General features: G+C 35.3%; 1 protein-coding gene across 1 annotated transcript; it reads right to left on the bottom strand.

The window, feature by feature from the left end:
- Positions 1-1,205: 1,205 nt before the first annotated feature.
- On the bottom strand, positions 1,206-2,156 carry LOC130680253 (olfactory receptor 14I1-like). The gene has a single exon (XM_057490511.1). The coding sequence runs from the start codon at positions 2,154-2,156 to the stop codon at positions 1,206-1,208; it is 951 nt and encodes a 316-aa protein (XP_057346494.1).
- Between the last annotated feature and the right edge of the window lie 18,117 nt (positions 2,157-20,273).

Here is a 20,273-nt window from a genome sequence, read left to right on the forward strand (position 1 = left end):
CACAACAAAAACAGATGGCCATATTTATTATGAATTCTGACTTATCTAACAACTAAACTGGAGGGAGTTCTCCCTTTGAATTTTTTCAGTTAGGGTTGTAGATAATGACATGCCATAGCTTGCTCAATTTAAGATTTAATTTTAGGCTAGACTAAGGTTACCGTATATCTGGAAATCATAGAAATCGTATGTCTTTTTATAAATATAAACTCCTCCATTCTGCTGGAATAATATTTAACTCAACACTGAAATAGGAATTATACTTACAATTTCACCAAAACTTCTTAAGGTTACAGAGAACAACAAATATATTTTCTCTGATAGGAATCATTCAATATGTGTTAAGCTGTATTTTCTCTCCTACCTACTATAATGGCTAGCTTCTCCTGGCCCCAAAATTGTATTTCCCTGTGTCTCACCCCATCACATGCAACCAGGTTCCATGTGCAAGAAGGTCAATGACTGACTTCAACTAAGTTATCTCCATGTTTTTATTCTTTGTCTTGTAAATGATTAATACTTCTTTTAAGCATTAATTAAAACACTATCACAATTATATGTTTTCAATAATAAGCACTATTTTATGATGCTTTGTTTTATATATCTATAAGGAGATATTCAGTGTTTCCTTGTATGTGTACCAATTATCAACTTTCACTTTACTAAGTCGAGAGTTGGACAATCTGAAAACAGATTTATGTGGTACATGTTTATGCATATGTATGGCATACTAACAGATACAAGTACATTTTCTATAGATATCTAATAAAATTACATGCTTTATGTTCATCGGCGGAATGTGAAATTACACTGTAATACAGATAAAGTGAAAAATTATAGGTATGGATTATCTTACAGAAAAACAGAACTGATTTTTCATATCAAGCTTTACAAAAAATCAGTGCACATGTGAGGAAATAAATTATCGTTTTAGATCTTTATTCACTTGCAAAATCATAGGAATGAAACTACATGAAATACCACTACATACTGCATAACAATTAGTGTTTAAAAACAGTGGTTACAAGAAATAATAGCTCATTTTATTCAAACAGGTATTTTGTTCACATGATTTACTTCAAATTTATTAATACATCCATCTCTCTTTTATTAAATGACCACACTACTAATATGTAACTTTAAAATTAAAGTCAATATTTTTGTACACATTTTCCCACATTGATTAGAGCAACATTAATTTCTGGTTAAGAAACAAAATCGCTTCTACGGAACTGGAAAGCTTTCTTTAACATTCTATGCACAGCAGACTTAATCTCCCTGTTCCTCAGGCTAAAGATGATGGGGTTGACTAAGGGGGACACCATGGAGTAAAACATAGCTGTGAGGATGGTTTGAATGCTTGGTGAGCTTGAAACAGGGCCTAAGGAAACAAACAATCCTGTAATTATAAACAGAGTAAGTGTAGCTATCTGGGGGGAGCAGGTGGACAAAGCTTTGTTCTGGGCATCCACAGAACGCATGTGCAGCACGGTTGAAAAGATGTGAACATATGAGGCAAATACGATTACAAAGCCAAGTAATGCAAAGCAGGCAATGACAGAAATGGCCACAAACTCAGAAAACTGCACAGCCTTAGATGCTATGGTCATAATTTGAGATACATCACAGAAAAACTGGTGAATCACATTGGACTCAGTGAAGGGATGACTGAACATGGTCCCTGTGTGGACAGCAGAATAGACCAGCCCACTGGCCCATGAGCCACATGATGCCTGTGTGCAGAAACGGGGGCTCACAGTGGATTCATAGTGCAGAGGGTGGCAGGTGGCGACATAGCGGTCATAGGACATGATCACAAGGAAGAAGAACTCTGCATATGCAAAGAAAATATATAGGAAAGTCTGAGCAGCACATGCTGTAAGAGAAATCACTTTATGACCCATCAAAGAATTTGTGATGGATTTGGGAACAGTAACTGAGATGTATCCAAAATCTATAAGTGATAAATTGCCCATAAAAAAGTACATGGGGAAGTGAAGATGTGGATCTATAACAATGATGGTAAATGTCACTACATTTCCAGCCACAGCAGCCAGATAAATCACTAAAAATATCGAACCTTGCAAGATTTGGAGCTCTCGGGAGCCTGAGACATCCATCAGGAGGAATTCTGTGAAGATGGTGAGGTTGTCCATATCTGCTAACATACTTCAGAAACCTGTAGTCATTTGCAAAGGGATAAGATCGTGCTAGCAACAAATAGGTGAGAGAACAATTATGTCCTTATACGCTGTAAATATGTGGTATAAATTGGTTTACTGAATTAAATATGCACAACTCATATTCAAAGCTTTTACCTTGAAGAGTGCTTATTAATTAATCAAATGAAATTATCAAGGTATAAGAAATACAATAAAGCTAAAATATTAAATACTGTCTATATATCTTCAAAAAATCTGTTTTTTCCAATGGGGTATAAAAAATAAATCGAGTCCAAATAAGGAATGAGCAGAAAGGGTAAACACAGATATGCTGATGACGGAGACATGAGGTCTCTCTCCCACATATAAGTACTTCTCACAAAGACTTGCTCGGTAACTCTTCAATACCATACTCTTCAATTCCCTTCATCAGGCACACCAGAGAGTCCTTTCTTGAAGGTGAAAGGACTTTTACTCTAAGCCACATGAGATGATGTGCATCGGGCTCTTCTGTTATACTAGGTGATCTCTCTCTGAAAGGCCATGTTTTATTTGAAACCCTGGGAAGACCTAGGAGACTAGTAATTTCACCTTTCTGAAATGCAAAAGGCTTTTCAATATCTCGTTTTCTGCAGATATGTTGGCCAGTCCACTGAGATTAATTAAATCAGCAAAAGTCCATTTTTAGAGATGATATATGTAACATGTTTCATAAAACTTGAGAAAGCACAAATCCTCAAATGGTTCATGGGTCAATAATAGTTAATAAATAAATATATTTATAAAATGTGTATTAATAGAGTCAAATAAATACCATATGTCTTAACTTATTTTGTTAAGCAAAGCAAAACAGAATAAACAACAGCAGACTCAGAAACACTGAGAAGTAACTAGTGGTTACCATGGGGGAGCAATTGGTGTGGATGGATTGGGAGGGTGAGGGGGATAAAACAGGACAAAAAAGTCTCAATCATAATGTAAGTTGATCAAAGTGATAGTAATAAAACATGAAGAATATAGTCAATGGGTCTCTAACATCTTTCTGTGTTGACAGATAGCAACCACATTAGTGGGGATGAGGATTTAGTAATAGGAGTAACTCTTCAACCACTGTGTTTTATACTTGAAACCAAAATAAGATCATATATCAATAATACTTCAATTAAAAAAGTCAGGAGGTGTGTTCAACTTTCATATCTGAATTAAACTAACTGAAAGTGTCTGATGCAGACACAAATTCATCCTTGTAAGTGGTGAAGTTACTGCTATAATTTTGAAAATTGGCTACCACAGGATGAAAACTGAAAATGGCTATTATAGATGACAATATAAATTATTACCTATGCTAGGATGAGTCCCTGATGAGTATCTAATGCACAGGTTGTAATGAAAAAGTCAAATGGGTAAAATTTTAAGGTGAAATTCTGAAACTGTCATGAAGAATGAGTAGAAAAATCTTGAATAAATACTTAGACAAATATTTCAAAATTATATATTTTAATAACCATGACACCAGTAAGAGGGGTATTAACAAGACAAATATACTAAGAATAGTACCCTGCTTTGGGGTACATAGTAATCAAATGTAAATGAGTACAGAATGCAAAAATGATTAAAAAGCATATAGTGTACTTTTCACTGTTGAACAATTTAACAAGCACATTGAATTAACAATTATTAAAAATTCCTAGGGATGAAATGTCCTCAGAAGTTCCTTGTGGCAATTTCAGGAGAATAGATGATGCCTGTGGACCACTTCAGACTTTATCATGGCAGCACCCAGTGTTTGGAAGGCCTGCTGTGGTCTCCTTGCCCCGGGAACATCTCTTTGCTCAAGCACAAGCTGACACTCTGTCCAAAGTTTCTTCTTTCTGATTTTCTCTCAGCTGGGAAATGATTGTTACTTTCTGGTTAATTTTGGTTATCTAGGGTTTTTTCTAGTTTTTATGCTATTATTTACGATTTATAAATTATCTGTCTTAAGTATTTTCACAATCAATAAATTACTACCCCATTTTATACTTTTCATGCTATAAATTGTTTTTTCTTTAAAGTCATTGATTTGACTTTAAAACATAAAGTCAACACAAAAGTTTTGACTCAGGTTTGCATAAAATACTTCCCAATATTTAAATGAGACTATTCCACTGTTAATAATTAATTAAATGGTGCAAATTGTTCCTACTACTGTAATATTCAGCTAATTAAATCAGACGAAAGCCTGAGTGACCATACAATCAGCACTATCATGAAACCAGTAAACCTGGTTCCCTAACCACCAGGACACACAGTGCATCTCTAAGTAGTTGTCTATACATCAAGCTAGATATGCCAATAGTTTTAGAATTATTTTCTCAGTCTAAACTTTTACAGTTCTTTCCTAATATTATTTCTATATTTAATAAAGTCTAACACCAGTTAATCTTGAGTGAATTGGTATACTTAAAGGAGTTACATAATTAACTCAGGAACTAGTACATCCACATTTATTGAGAGCATGCAGATGTTATGATAATTGAATATCACTCATCTAGACCTTAAGTGCTAGATGACCAAATATCTCTTCTAGTGATTTCTGCATGGACCAACTGACTTGTCATGGAGGAGAGCTACACAGAGATTTGAAACATGACAAAAAGTGTTTGATGATATTTACTTTATCAAATATAGCACGTGCCTGTGTCCCTAAGTACATGAGACACTAGAGGCTGATATTTAGGTAAACTTTGGAGATGAAAGTAACATAAAATATATTGTACACTCTTGTCTTTGGAAGGGCTGTTTAGTTCAGCTGTTGTGATGGTCTATTTCATGAAAACAGTACTGGGCTACTATCACCTTTGGTCCATTCCTATCACATAAGGTAGGGATTCATAAGTACAGAACTTGTAGCCCCTTTCAACTATTAAGCAATGTAGATTTTAATATAAACTCCAGTGTTTCCAGATGAGGCAAATGCATAATCCACTCCATCAGGCCCTTACAAATACTAACCAAAAAGTTTTAGAATATAGTTGTGGTTTCTTGTCTAAAGAACATCCTCTCTTCAAGCACCCACTGATGTAGTGTTGGCCTGGGGCAACAAAACTTGTTTTAAATAAACAGGTGATCTTGGACAAAAATAAAGCTGAAGTCATGTGCTGAAGAACTGTACAGTCATAGCAGTGTCTTCTCCTCCCTCCTCCCCACAAGTCCTAAAAAAGGAGAGGAATCTATTTAGGGGACCTTCCATTAATCTTCCTCTTACCGGGTGTGATTCTCAGATCTATGAAAGTTATAAGAAAGCATTTCATGCCTGTGTCTTCACAGTTTCTGTCCACAAATATTTCAGTTGCTCATTCCAGTTGTCTAGGAATCCATTACTCAATATGATATGCAAGATAGTATATTCACTTGATGTGATAACACTGTCCAAATATCTTCCATTTCAGGATTTTTGTAAACAGTTGCTTCTACAACTGTGTATGCAAGCCCATTCAGGAGTTTATTGTTATTCCTGTTAGGACCCTTTTGAAGTCTCTTGTGTGTACATGCATCATTCCAGACTTCCAGCTATGTGGAAGATAGAATTTGGTGATTAGAGGATGGAAGGAAAATATCCTAGTATCTCTCCATTACAGCAGCTCTTTCACTTCCTATCGTTTCATGAACTCAGTGGCCACCTCCATGAGAGCATCAGGATGCCCTCTTTTCAATTCCAATCAACTTCCAATGCTGTGAAGGTTTCTTCTGATGCCTTGAATTCTTATGGTAATTTTCAAGGTCCATAGTCAACAAGGGTTTTCCTTAAAAAAACAAGTATTCCATTGCTCAAAATATATATTATTTTTGACAGGCCTTTAATCACTGGCCATGAAGCAGTAACAGCCCAGGGATAAGAAGAAACAACATGTAATTCAGCCCACCAGGTTGATGTGATTTTCCTTTTCTATCACTGTGGACGGCTGCCCAGTAGGATGCTGTCTGTTCATGTTGCAATGACAAACCACAAACCAGGCAGCTCTTTTTTGTTCAAAATTTATTTGTTCATAGGACTGCCCATGGGACTGCAGGCTTCAGAAATTCCTCAGGTGGTTCCAATGTCAGTCTTGGAAAAAAGATGTCAGCTTGTGAATAAGGTGGGTGGTTTCATTACCTGGTAGCATGTTCTTGCAGAATCCATTTCCACTTTACTGTGGAACTCCTCTGGACACCACCATCCCCATTAGAGTATTCAGTATCAACCAAATACATGGGATATCTTAGCTTTTATGATTACTATAGGTCCTTCAGCCAGACTACAATATCATTAAGGAGAATACCAAGCTAGTATCTCTCCACTGAAAATTATATGATCTAAATTCAAGTAGTCCCTGTTAGAAGCTTCTCACGGCCTTTTCCAAAAGTTCCATCCTGCACAAGGATGTGTTATAGGCACTTCCAAAATCAAATATAAGTGAGGATCTTTGGGGCCCAGGGCATCTAGAGGAAGACTACAATTTTCAGATCAGATTGTCCACTATTTATTTAACCATTTAAGATGTACTTAGTTATTTTTATGGATAAGAGGTAGCATTATCCCCAGATGTGGAATATGGAGTCTAAAAAATTCCAAAAAAATATTGTTTTCTAACATGTTATGTATTTTTGTTAATCTAAAATGTTAATCTCTTTTTGTCCACCAGGTATATTTATCTACACCAAAACAACAACCTTGGGGTATTTCAGGATTTTTATACATTCCAATTTGGCATACACAGTTGGTACATGAAGGATGTTGGATATATATTCTTCTTTTTTTATACAAGAGTCGACAGAAGTATTCCCCAATTAATCATAATATTAGGGTCCATAATAAATTCAGAGAAATGAAACTACTCACATAAAGTTTGTTCGTATATTCCATATTATCCAAACTTTCACCTTCATCCCATCAATAGTAATATCCCCATTTCTCTTAAACCAGTTGTTGTACATTATAATTTTACTGGAAGTTTTGAGATTCTTTGTCATGGAGACTCCATTTCTTGGCCATTTTTCTCACACCTATGTCATTGCTCTTGTTTCTGTAGCCAGGTGCTGGGCTAAGATACATTGGTCCTTTTGCTTAGCATATGTATATGGTGGTGGTGACACCAGACAGCACCTTAACAAAATATCAGTATTAACATATTCAGTGTTAATTAACTTAATATACAGTGATAGAGTGGAAGGGACTTTCATTTCTGTGTTTCTCTTCCCAAAATTTATAGCTCTAATCTAATAATGAGAAAGCATCAGACACAAAATGAGAAGCATTCTGTAAAATCATTGACAACTATATTTCAAAAAAATGAAATAATGGTCATGAAACACAGGGAAGACTGAGAATTGGTCACAGAAGTGAGAACAATATATAACGCGATCACAAAATACCATGTAATATAGCTGATTTTATGCCATGAATCCATCTCATAACTGGATGCTGGATTGAAATGAGAGGAAAAAATAAAAGAAATGAAAAGAAGGAAAAGCAAAGAAACTGCCTATGAGGTATGTAGTTTAGTTTAAATTTTTGAAGACCCAGATCCCTTTTATCCAAATCAGAATTTTAGAGTTAAAATATATTTGTGAACAATGGTATTTTAGGCATTGCAGAAGAAAAGAATGGAACTGAAATTACAGTTACAGAAACTATTGGGAATAAACATACAAGAGATTTTAAAATGTAAAAAATCAACTAAAATTAGCCCATTTTACATATAATCAGTATCCACAAAGGAGAAAAGTAAGAAAAGGGGAAGAAATATGTTTAAAAAAATAATGGCCGAAATTTTACAAATTTGATGTTAACTATAAACCACCATGTCTGAGATAAATGTATTATAAGCAAAACAAACATGAAGAAATCTTCACAAAGACACATCATGGTAAAATTACTCCTGGTTGTAAAGAGTAAAACTGAAAATCAGCTGGAGAATTAACATATAAAGGACAAAGAATAAGTTTGATTACACAGTTTCATTTAAAGAATATAAGTAAGAAGATACAGGAATGACATTTTCACAGTATATAACAAAAATAAAAATGTCCCAGGAAAAAATAATATCTGTAAAACTTAAAAAAATAAAGTGATGTCATAGAAGACGGACAGTCCGGGAATTAGTCCATTCACCGAAACGATTAATCTGCAAATATCTTTTCAGGAAACCCTATATCAGAGCTCCAGAATAGCATTGGCAATATTTGGGAGGAAGTCTGAGGAGCAAAGGTAATTCCACGTTTGGGTGAATTCTGATGTTTCACAGAAAGGCTACCAACCCACATTACTCCATCTAATGAGACACAGAGGTGGATGTTGTGGACTGTGTTCCTACTTCATGTGTGGGTGTCGGGTTGGTCAGTAAGAATCTTGTCGTCTAAGGATGTGTATTGTGTTTTGTTAATCCACACTTTTCCTCTGGGATGGCCTCAGGGATGACCATTGTTTTAATAACCACCAGGCTGATATCTAACATCTCTTAAATAAAATGAGGAATATCAATGAAAGGACATTAGTAAGTGCATATTTTGAATAGCATGACAAATTAACCTGACATAAAAGACATGTTGACAATACCCTCAAACAAGAAAATGTTTTTCATTAAAAATTTAAAAATTTTTAATTTTCCAAGGAGCACATGAAAAATTCTACAAATATCCCTGATATTATGCCAGAAAAACATAAAATAAAATAAAACTAAAAATAGTCAACATAATACATCAAGTTACAGCTAATTTCACAGAAATATGAAAAATTTTTAGATAATTCTATGAATAATTATATGCCCATACATTGGACAATCTAGAAGAAATAGAAAAGTCCCTAGAAGTATATGCCTCCAAGACTGACCCAGAAAGAAGCAGAAAATGTGAACCAGAAACAAAATTGAATTTGTAATAAAAAAATTCCCAAGTGAAAATATTCCAAAACCACACAACTTCACAGCTGATCTCTGTATTATGTTTTCTTAAAATATTTGTTAGGAAACAAATATTTTAAGAAAACATAATACTGAGCTTTTTAAAAGTATTGCAAAACGTAAAAGAGAAGGGAATATCTTGTAAACTTATTGTATGAGGGCAGCATTATTCCAAAAAAAAGACACTTCAAAATTAAAACAATAAGCCAGTATCACTGATGAACATAGATACAAAAATCATCAAGAAAATATTAGTAAAACATATTCAAATATATATCAAGAAGAATAATGAGAAAGATGTCGGTGTGAGAGGAGAGACAGAGGCTTCCACCTAAAACTGGATACAATTAGAAAATTTAATTGGCGAAACTAATCCTGAGAGAGCAACAGGAAACAGGGTGATGTCAAACTGCACACACCTGGAGAAAAGAGCAGACCTCAGCGAATGGGGTAACATACCAGAGCTGTGGCTCCGTGGGACCCAACCCCCTCCCCCACCCTAGCTCACTGGTGGGAAGAAGACAAACAGATCAGGGAGGGAGTGGAAGGCTTGGGACTGCTTAATACCTAGCTCCGGAGATCTGCTTTGGGAGCACAAACACACATTTCTTGGTGCTTTCATGAGACTCGCATGACTACTGGGTTGGAAAGTTAATACAGACAGAGTTCCTGGAGACACTGGGTTTCTGCCTGCTTGAGGAAAGGAGAGATTCATATCCGGCTGCTCTGGGACAAAAACTTATACCTGTGTGACCAGCCCACTGGTGCAGGCAGTGGAGACAGGCACAGGAGCCAGGAGGTGGGGAATAGCTCTTTCCTACCCCCAGGCACCAGTATGGCTCACCTGCGACCCCTGACATTGCTTCAGGGGCTCAGCAGCTCCAGAATAGAGCTTCTCGACACTAGAGGGCACCATATACAAACATGAAACGCCAAAGGAACCTTGCCCAGAGTAAAATTAATAAAACTCCCGAGAAAGATTTAAATGATATGGACCTCATGACTCTTCCTGAAAGAGAGTCCAAAATAAAAATAATCAACATCCTAATGGAGGTACAGAAAGACATCCAAGAACTCAGGAATGAATTCAGGTCAGAGATCCAATCATTAAGGAACATGATGGAGGATATTCAAAGCAGCTTGGATATAGTGGAGGAGACAATCAATGAAATAGAAACCAGAGAAGATGAATACAAAGAAGCTGAGGAACAGAGAGAAAAAAGGAACTCTAAAAAAGAAAGAATATTGAGAGAACTGTGTGACCAATCCAAGCAGAACAATATTCGCATTATAGGGATACCAGAAGAAGAAGAGAGAGAAAAAGGGATAGACAGTGTCTTTGAGGAGGTAGTTGCTGAGAACTTCCCCAGTCTGGGGAAGGACATAGTCTGTCAGGCCATGGAGATCCACAGATCTCCTACACAAGGGACCCAAGGAAGACAACAGCAAGACACATAGTAATTAAAATGGGAAAGATCAAGGATAAGGACAGAGTGTTAAAAGCAGCCAGAGGCAAAAATAAGATCACAAAGAAAGGAAAGCCCAACAGACAAACATCAGACTTCTCAGCAGAAACCTTACAGCACAGAAGGGAATGGCATGATGTTTTAAATGCCATGAAGCAGAAAGGCCTGGAACAAAGATTACTTTATCTAGCAAGATTATCATTTAAATTTGAAGGAGGGATTAAACAATTTCCAGATAAGCAAAAGCTGAGAGAGTTTACCTCCCACAAACAAACTCTGCAGTCTATTTTGCAGGGACTGCTATAGATGGAAGTGTTCCTAGGGTAGGATAGCTGTCACCAGAGGTAGTAAAATCATGGTAGGGAGGGTGGAGCAGCTGATTGCCAGGCAAATGCAAAATTAAATTGACTAACCCCGAAGTCGATCAAGGGATAGACAAAAAGTACAGAATTTATACATAATATATATAGAATGAAGGAGGAAGAAAAAGGAGGAGAAATAGAAAAGAAACTTTAGATTGTGTTTGCAACAGCATACTAAGTGAGTTAAGACAGACTGTTAGATAGTAAGGAAAGTAACCTGGAACCTTTCATAACCGTGAATCTAAAGCCTGAAATGGCAATAAGTACACACCTATGGATAATCACCCAGAATGTAAATGGCCTGAATGCACCAATCAAAAGACAAAGAGTCACTGAATGGATAAAAAAACAAGAACCATCTATATGCTGCTTACAAGAGACTCACCTCAAACCTAAAGACATGCATAGACTAAAAGTCAAGGGATGGAAAAAGATATTTCATGGAAACAATAGGGAGAGAAAAGCAGGAGTTGCAGTAATAGTATCAGACAAAATAGACTTCAAAACAAAGAAAGCAACAAGAGATAAAGAAGGACATTACATAATGATAAAGGGCTCATTCCAACAAGAGGATATAACCATAATAAATATGTATGCACCCAATACAGGAGCACCAGCATACCTGAAACAAATACTAACAGAAATAAAGGAGGAAATAGACTGCAATGCATTCATTTTAGGAGACTTCAACACACCATTAACTCCAAAGGACAAATCCACCAGACAGAAAATAAGGACAAAGAGACACTGAACAACACACTAGAACAGATGGACCTAATAGACATCTGCAGAACCCTACACACAAAAGCAACAGGTTACACATTCTTCTCAAGTGCACATGGAACATTCTCAAGAACAGACCATATACTTGGCCACAAAAAGAGCCTCAGTAAACTTCAAAGTATTGAAAACCTACCAACAAACTTTTCAGACAACACAGGCATAAAACTAGAAATAAATTGTACAAAGAAAGCAGAAAGGCTCACAAACACATGGAGGCTTAACAACACGCTCCTATATAATCAATGGATCAATGACCAAATCAAAATGTTGATACAGCAACATATGGAAACAAATGACAGCAACAACAGAAAGCCCCAACTACTGTGGGATAAAGTAAAAGCAGTCTAAAGAGGAAAGTGTATAGCAATCCAGGCATATTTAAAGAAGGAAGAACAATCCCAAATGAATGGTCAAATGTCACAATTATGGAAAATGGAAAAAGAAGAACAAAGGAGGCCTAAGCTCAGCAGAAGGAGGGACATAATAAAGATCCAAGAAGAAATAAATATAATTGAGAAGAAAAAAACAATAGCAAAAATCAATGAAACCAAGAGATGCTTCTTTGAGAAAATAAACAAAATAGATAAGCCTCTAGCCAGACTTATTAAGAGGAAAGAAGAGAGTCAACACACATCAACAGAATCGGAAACGAGAAAGGAAAAATCATAATGGACCCCACAGAAATACAAAGAATTATTAGAGAGTACTACGAAAACCTATATGCTAACAAGCTGGGAAACCTAGAAGAAATGGACAACTTCCTAGAAAAATACAACCTTCCAAAATTGACAAAGGAAGAAACACAAAATCTAAACAAACCAATTACCAGCCAAGAAATTGAAGCGGTATTCAAAAACTACCCAAGTAAAAAAACCCCGGGCCAGATGGATTTACCTCGGAATTTTATCAGACATACAGAGAAGATATAATACCCATTCTTCTTAAAGTTTTCCAAAAAATAGAAGAGGAGGGTCTACTCCCAAATATTCTATGAAGCCAACATCACCCTAATTCCAAAACAGGGAAAAGACCCCACCAAATAACAAAACTACAGACCAATATCCCTGATGAACGTAGATGCAAAAATACTCAAAAAAATATTAGCAAACCGAATTCAAAAATATATCAAAAGATCATACACCATGACCAAATGGGACTCATTCCAGGGACGTAAGGACGGTACAACATTTGAAAATCCGTCAACATCATCCACCACATCAACAAAAAGACAAAACCCACATGATCATCTCCATAGATGCTGAAAAAGCATTCAGTAAAATTCAGCATCCATACATGATAAAAACTCTCAACAAAATGGGTAACAAGGGCAAGTACCTCAACATAATAAAGGCCATATACGATAAACCCACAGCCAACATCACACTGAACAGCGAGAAGCTAAAACCTTTTCTCTGAGATCAGGAACAAGACAGTGATGCCCACTCTCCGCACTGTTATTTAACATAGTACTGGAGGTCCTAGATATGGCAATTAGACAAAACAAAGAAATACAAGGAATCCAGTTTGGCAAAGAAGAACTTAAACTGTCACTATTTGCAGATGATATGATATTGTACATAAAAAACCGTAAAGACTCCACTCCAAAACTACTAGAACTGATATCGGAATACAGCAGTTGCAGGATACAAAAGTAACACACAGAAATCTGTGGCTTTCCTATACACCAACAATGAGCCAATAGAAAGAGAAATCAGGAAAACAATTCCATTCACAGTTGCATCAAAAAGAATAAAATACTTACGAATAAACCTAACCAAAGAAGTGAAAGACCTATACCCTGAAAACTATAAGACACTCTTAAGATAAATTTAAGAGGACACAAACAATTGGAAACTCAACCCTTGCTCTTGGCTAGGAAGAATTAATATTGTAAAAGTGTTCATCCTGCCCAAAGCAATATACAGATTTAATGCAATCCTTATCAAATTACCAACAATGTTCTTCAACGAACTGGGACAAATAGTTCAAAAATTCATATGGAAACACCAAAGACCCCGAATAGCCAAAGCAATCCTGAGGAAGAAGAATAAAGTGGCGGGGATCTCACTCCCCAACTTCAACTCTACTACAAAGACATAGTAATCAAGGCAATTTGTTACTAGCACAAGAACAGAACCACAGACCAGTAGAAGAGATTGGAGACTCCAGACATTAACCCAAATATATATGGTCAATTAATATGTGGTCAACTAATAATTGATAAAGGAGCCATGGACATACAATGGGGAAATGACAGTCTATTCAACAGATGGTGCTGGCAAAATTGGACAGCTACATGTAAGAGAATGAAACTGGATCACCATCTAACCCCATACACAAAAGTAAATTCAAAATGGATCAAAGACCTGAATGTAAGTCATGAAACCATAAAACTCTTAGAAAAAAACATAGGCAAAAATCTCTTGGACATAAACATTAGCACCTTCTTCATGAACATATCTGCTCATGCAAGGAATACGAAAGCAAAAATGAACAAGTGGGACTATGTATAGCTGAAAAGCTGTACAGCAAAGGACACCATGAATAGAACAAAAAGGTACCCTAATGTATGGGAGAATATATTCATAAATGACAGATCCAATAAAGGCTTGACATCCAAAATATATAAAGAGCTCACACACCTCAACAAACAAAAAGCAAATAATCCAAATAAAAAATGGGCAAAAGAGCTGAGCAGACCGTTCTCCAAAGAAGAAATTCAGATGGCCAACAGAAACATGAAAAGATGTTCCACATCACTAGTTATCAGAGAAATGCCAATTAAAACCACAATGAGATATCACCTCACACCAGGAAGGATGGCTACCATACAAAAGACAAACAACAACAAATGTTAGTGAGGTTTTGGAAAAAGGGGAACCCTCCTACCCTGCTGGTGGGAATGTAAATTAGTTCAACCATTGTGGAAAGCAGTATGGAGGTTCATCAAAATGCTCAAAATAGACTTACCATTTCACCCAAGAATTCCACTTCCAGGAATTTACCGTAGGATGCAGCTTTCCAGTTTGAAAAAGACAGATGCACCCCTATGTTTATCACAGCACTATTTACAATAGCCAGTAAATGGAAGCAACCTAAGTGTCCATCAGTAGATGAATGGATAAAGAAGAAGTGGTACATATACACAATGGAATATTATTCAGCCATAAGAAGAAAACAAATCCTACCATTTGCAGCAACATGGATGGAGCTAGAGGGTATTATGCTCACTGAAATAAGCCAAGCGCAGAAAGACAAATACCAAATGATTTAACTCATCTGTGAGGTATAAGAACAAAAGAAAAACTGAAGGAACAAGACAGCAGCAGAATCACAGAACCCAAGAATGGACTCACAGTTACCAAAGGGAAAGAGACTGGGGAGAATGGAAGGGTAGGGAGGGACAAGGGTGGGGAAGAAGAAAGGGATTATTATGATTAGCATGTATAATGTGGGGGTTGGGGGAAAGGGGAGGACTTTGCATCATAGACAGGACAAGTAGTGATTCTACAACATCTTACTATGCTGATGGACAGTGACGGTAATGGGGTATGTGGGGGGGAACTTGGGGTAGGGGAGAGCCTAGTAAACATAAAGTTCTTCATATAATTGTAGATTAATGATAACAAAATTAATATATATATAAAAGAAAAAAGAATAATTAATATCTGAAGTTTAAGAATAAAGACAGCATATGTGAAGCAAAAAAGTATATATCTGTATATCAAAAGTTTCATCCATGACCAAGTCAGATTAATTACAAAGATGAAAGGATGGTGCACTATTCATAAATCAGTCAATGTCATCATCTTAATAGATGCTAAAAAAGCATTTGAAAAAATTCAACATCCATTCATGATTAAAAACTACCAACAAAATGGTTCTAGAGGGAACTAATCTCAAAATAATAAATGCCATATGCAGCAGACGCAAAGCTAACATCATACTAAATAGTGAAAACATGAAAGCTTTTCCCCTAAAATCAGGAATAAGACAAGATTCTCCACTTTCAGCACTTTAATTCAACAAAGTATTGGAATTCCTAGCCAAGTTAATCAGAAAATGAAAAAGAGGTAAAATACATTAAAATTGGTATGGGTGAAGTGAAATTCACTATTTGCAGATGAAGTGATACTACATATAGAATACCCTAAAATCTCCACCCAAACGTGTTAGAAAAATAACTGGATTCAACAGAGTTGCAGGACATAAAATTAATAGACAGAAATCTGTTTCATTACTGTATTCTAACAATGAAATAGTAGAAAGTGAACTCAGGAAAACAATTTCATTTACATCTGCATCTTCCAAGATAATAAAATTCCTGCAAATAAACCTAACCAAGAAGGTAAAAGACATCTGTGAAAACTATAAGACACTTATGAGTGAAATTATAGATGTCAAAAATCAATGGAAATCTATCTCACGCTAATGGATAAGAGGAATTATTATTGTCAAAATGCCCATTATCTGCAAAGTAATGTACAGCTTCCATGCAATAACTATCAGAATATCAATGGCATTTTTCAAAGAATTGGTGCAAATAACCATAAATTCATATGAAGCCACAAAAGACTCCAGTAGTCAAAGCAATCTTGAGAAAGAAGAACAAAGCTGAGGAAATGTTTCCTGATTTCAAGCTATATGACAAAGCTACAGTAAACAAAACGGTATGGTACTCATGTAGGAATAGACCCTGAGATCAGTGTCAGAGAATAGAGCACAAATAATCTATGGTAATTTAATATATAATACAGTAGCCATGAAAATACAATGAGGGATAGAAAGTCTCTTCAATAACTTTTATTGTGAAAACTAGACAGCTACATATAACACAATGAAACTATTACTGTCTAACTCCAAACATAAAAATAAACTGAAAATCAATTAAAGAACTAAATGATGACATTGATCCATGAAGTTCTTCCAAGAAAATATAAGCAAAAACCTCTTGAACATAAGCAGGAGCAAATTTTTTTCTGGACACATTGCAGATAAGACAAACAAAATATAAAGAGGAACAAGTGGGACTACCGTCTAACTAAAAGCTTCAGTACAGCAAAGGACACCATCCACAGAACAAAAAGAACCTACAGTATGGGAAAATATATTCATAAACGATTTCTCCTACAATGGCCTAACATCCAAAATATACATAGAACTCTTATGCTTCAACAGCAACCAAACAAATAACCTGATTAAAAAATGGGTGGAAGACCTTAACAGACCTTGCCTCAAAAGAAGAAATGCAAATGGCCAACAGGCACTTAAAGAGATGCTCCTCCTCATTAATCATCATGGTGTGCAAATCAAAATGACATGAGATATCAGCATCACTTTGACTGAGTTTCCTGGCGTTTTTGACTCCAAGAGTTGTGCAAACTGAGTGCAAAACTGAGTCTCCAGCAATTAGTCAATTGCCCTTCAGGTTTTCCTACCCATCCCTGTGCTGATTCCAATGCTGTTTTTCATTTGAGAGTCTATATTTAGTTAAGGCGTGGCTTTCAGTATGAGCCTGCCTGTAACTCCAGTTTTCTGGAGAACTAATATATACCACGTTGTCTATAAGTAACACTAATATATTGTGTTCTTGAGATTTTCTTAGAAGGAAGATCCTGTTTTCCAATGACACACATAAAATAAATGGTAATTATGTGAGATGGTGGGTGTGTTAATTATCATAATTGTGGTAATTTTTTCACAATGTGCAAGTATGTAAAAAAATTAATTCTCGCATTAATACATCAACTAAAACATATGGGAAAACTAATATTTTTAATATCTGTAAGATAATTCCCACATGTAGATTCAGTTATGACATCTAATTCACTAGTAATCTAAAAAATGCAACTCAGACAAAAATGACACATAACTTAATAAACATTAAAAAGCAACAATTGGAAAGTTAGATTTGACCATATTTTTACATAGTTGTGGAATAAGTGCCATGCTGGTGAATTGCTGATAGGAGTTTAAATTTGTGAAATTTTTTTCTGAAAACAGAAACATTTTATATGCTTATGGTTGTAACTACTTAGATATTCATGGACTATGGAATAAATGGGTGAAATGTGGTGAGTGGTATAAGATTCAATGCATTTAGTACAAATTTGTATATTTAGTTTTAAGTTCAAAAGCTTTCACTGACCCACTTGATTTAAACAAAAAACAACAACTGATATTATATTATGTCCATATTTATTAGAATTAATGAAATGCATAAACACAGATAGTGTCATTCAATATGAATTAAACCTTCAGTACTATTTGCATTTGAAGGAAAAATGTTTTTGGGCACTGCCTATTGAGGACTGAATGCCAGTTGTCATAATTTGTTCAATGAAAGATTAATATTACAGTAGACCAAAATTATCTAATATCCAGGCATCTTTGAATTAGAAAATGCTTTTTTTCCTGAACATATAACCTCCATCATTTCTGGAACTAAACTATTTAGCCACATACAAAATTAAACATTATAAGACAGTAATAATTGCATAAGCAGTTTTAAATGGTACTGAGAAGAAATTATATTTCCCTGTGATTCATATAGTTTGTGCCAAAATCTGTTTTCTTGTCCAATCTGCATTGTCACTGGGTTCTCCTAGATCTGCATTTTAATTCATTGCCCTTCACTATTTCCTGTTATTATTGCCATATATATTGGAGTATAAATGAACGAATGTGGCCACCTTATTGTAATTTTCTTAATCTTTGTTTTACTAAATTATTTATATTTATGTTAAGCATTAAAACTTTACTAAAAGCATCTGTTTCCTATGTTGGATATGATTACATATTGTTCATCTACATTTTTTTCATGTTACTAACCAGTAACCTCTTAGAAACTGGGGATTTTACCAGCTGCCTTTTTCTCACCACAACTAGTTACAGGAACTTTGACAAGTATTTTATACTGTATATGTTATAAATATGATTGAATCCCTTTGTAGGTGTAAGTATTTCTCTTTGTAATTGCCCAGAAAAAGCCCAGGTCATATTTTCATAGATATGACAAGTAGATATACAGAAAAAAAATTCTGTCGTTCAAATTTTATATATATATATTTTTAAATAAAATTAAGCATATACACACACATATTTAATGCAAATATATACATCGTTATTTAAACACCAGATCTTTATGTTTGTTTATGTAACTTTCATATATATTATATACAAAATTTGTTTTTATTTGCATTTATGTCTTATATATTTATTTCTATATGCATATATGTACAGACATATACATGTATATGTATTTGAAATGCAGAACTTTATTTCAGTATTCTACCCCTTATGTTTATGAAAATACAACAGACCTGTATGTGTAAACATATTAAATGTTGATAAAATAAGAGATTATGGCACAATATTACAGTTAGTTATGACTACATATCCAACTTAGTTTTTCTGCAGTTAAATATTTCCATAGGAAAAAGATTTTCTTTTGACATCTTAATTCACTTACACCATGAGATGATAAGACAAAAAGTTTACTACCGTATGTTATCTTTCAAAAAGAGTATAAGAAATTATTTTTACACAATCCATGATATAATTCAAATGATTAAATATACCTAATTTATCTATATATCCTTTGAAGTATGAAACAGTTATGTGGCTTTAATTTTAACTATATTTTAATTTTTGATTAATGGTTAATAGGAAGTCACTTTCCACTTTGATTATTGAAAATAATATTTCCAATCACACGCATATACAAACTCTTTTAGGGAAATGAAACATTCTAATAAACATTCTAACCAGAGCACTCTTAATTTCCCTGTTTCGTAGACTAAAGATAAAAGGGTTTGCAAAGGGGGGCACCATGCAATAGAACATGGCTGTAAGAAGGATTTGAATGGTTGATACATGTGAAATGGGGCTCAAGTAAGCAAACAATGCAAACATTACAAATAGGATGAAAGTAGCTATCTGGGGGCTGCATGTTGACAGGGTTTTATTCCGGGCTTTCGCAGAATGCATCTGGAGCACAGCTGAAAATATGTGAATATATGAGTTGAATAAGATGACTGAGCAGAATAAAACAATGCAAGCACTTACAGCAAGAGTTACACACTCAGGAAACTGCACCTCCTGGGATGAGATGCTCAGGACTTGAGGAACATCACAAAAAAACTGATGAATCACATTGGACACTGTGAAGGGAAGTCTGAACATAGTCCCCGTGTGGACAGTAGAGTTGACCAGCCCACCTGCCCATGAGACACCTGCCACCTGTGTGCACAGACGTGGTGTCATGGTGAGCCCATAGTGAAGAGGATGGCAAATGGCAACATAGCGGTCATAGGACATCACTACAAGGGAGAAGATCTCTGTGGACCCAAAGAAAATATACAGGAAAGTCTGAGCAGCACATGCTTTGAGAGAAATCAGTTTACTGCCTATTAGAGAATTAATGATCGATTTTGAAAGACAACTGTGGTGAAAACAAAATCTATGAGAGATAAATTACCTATAAAGAAGTACATAGGGAAGTGAAAACTTGAGACCATCACAATGATAATAATGGCCAGAAGATTTCCAGCCAAGTCACCTAGATAAATTACTAAAAAC

Source organism: Manis pentadactyla, chromosome 13 (genome assembly GCF_030020395.1).
Source record: "Manis pentadactyla isolate mManPen7 chromosome 13, mManPen7.hap1, whole genome shotgun sequence".
NCBI classification, from domain to species: domain Eukaryota; kingdom Metazoa; phylum Chordata; class Mammalia; order Pholidota; family Manidae; genus Manis; species Manis pentadactyla.

Coding starts and splice junctions, on each gene's coding strand:
- LOC130680253 (XM_057490511.1), bottom strand. CDS start 2,156: ATGGACAACCTCACCATCTTCACAGAATTCCTCCTGATGGATGTCTCA.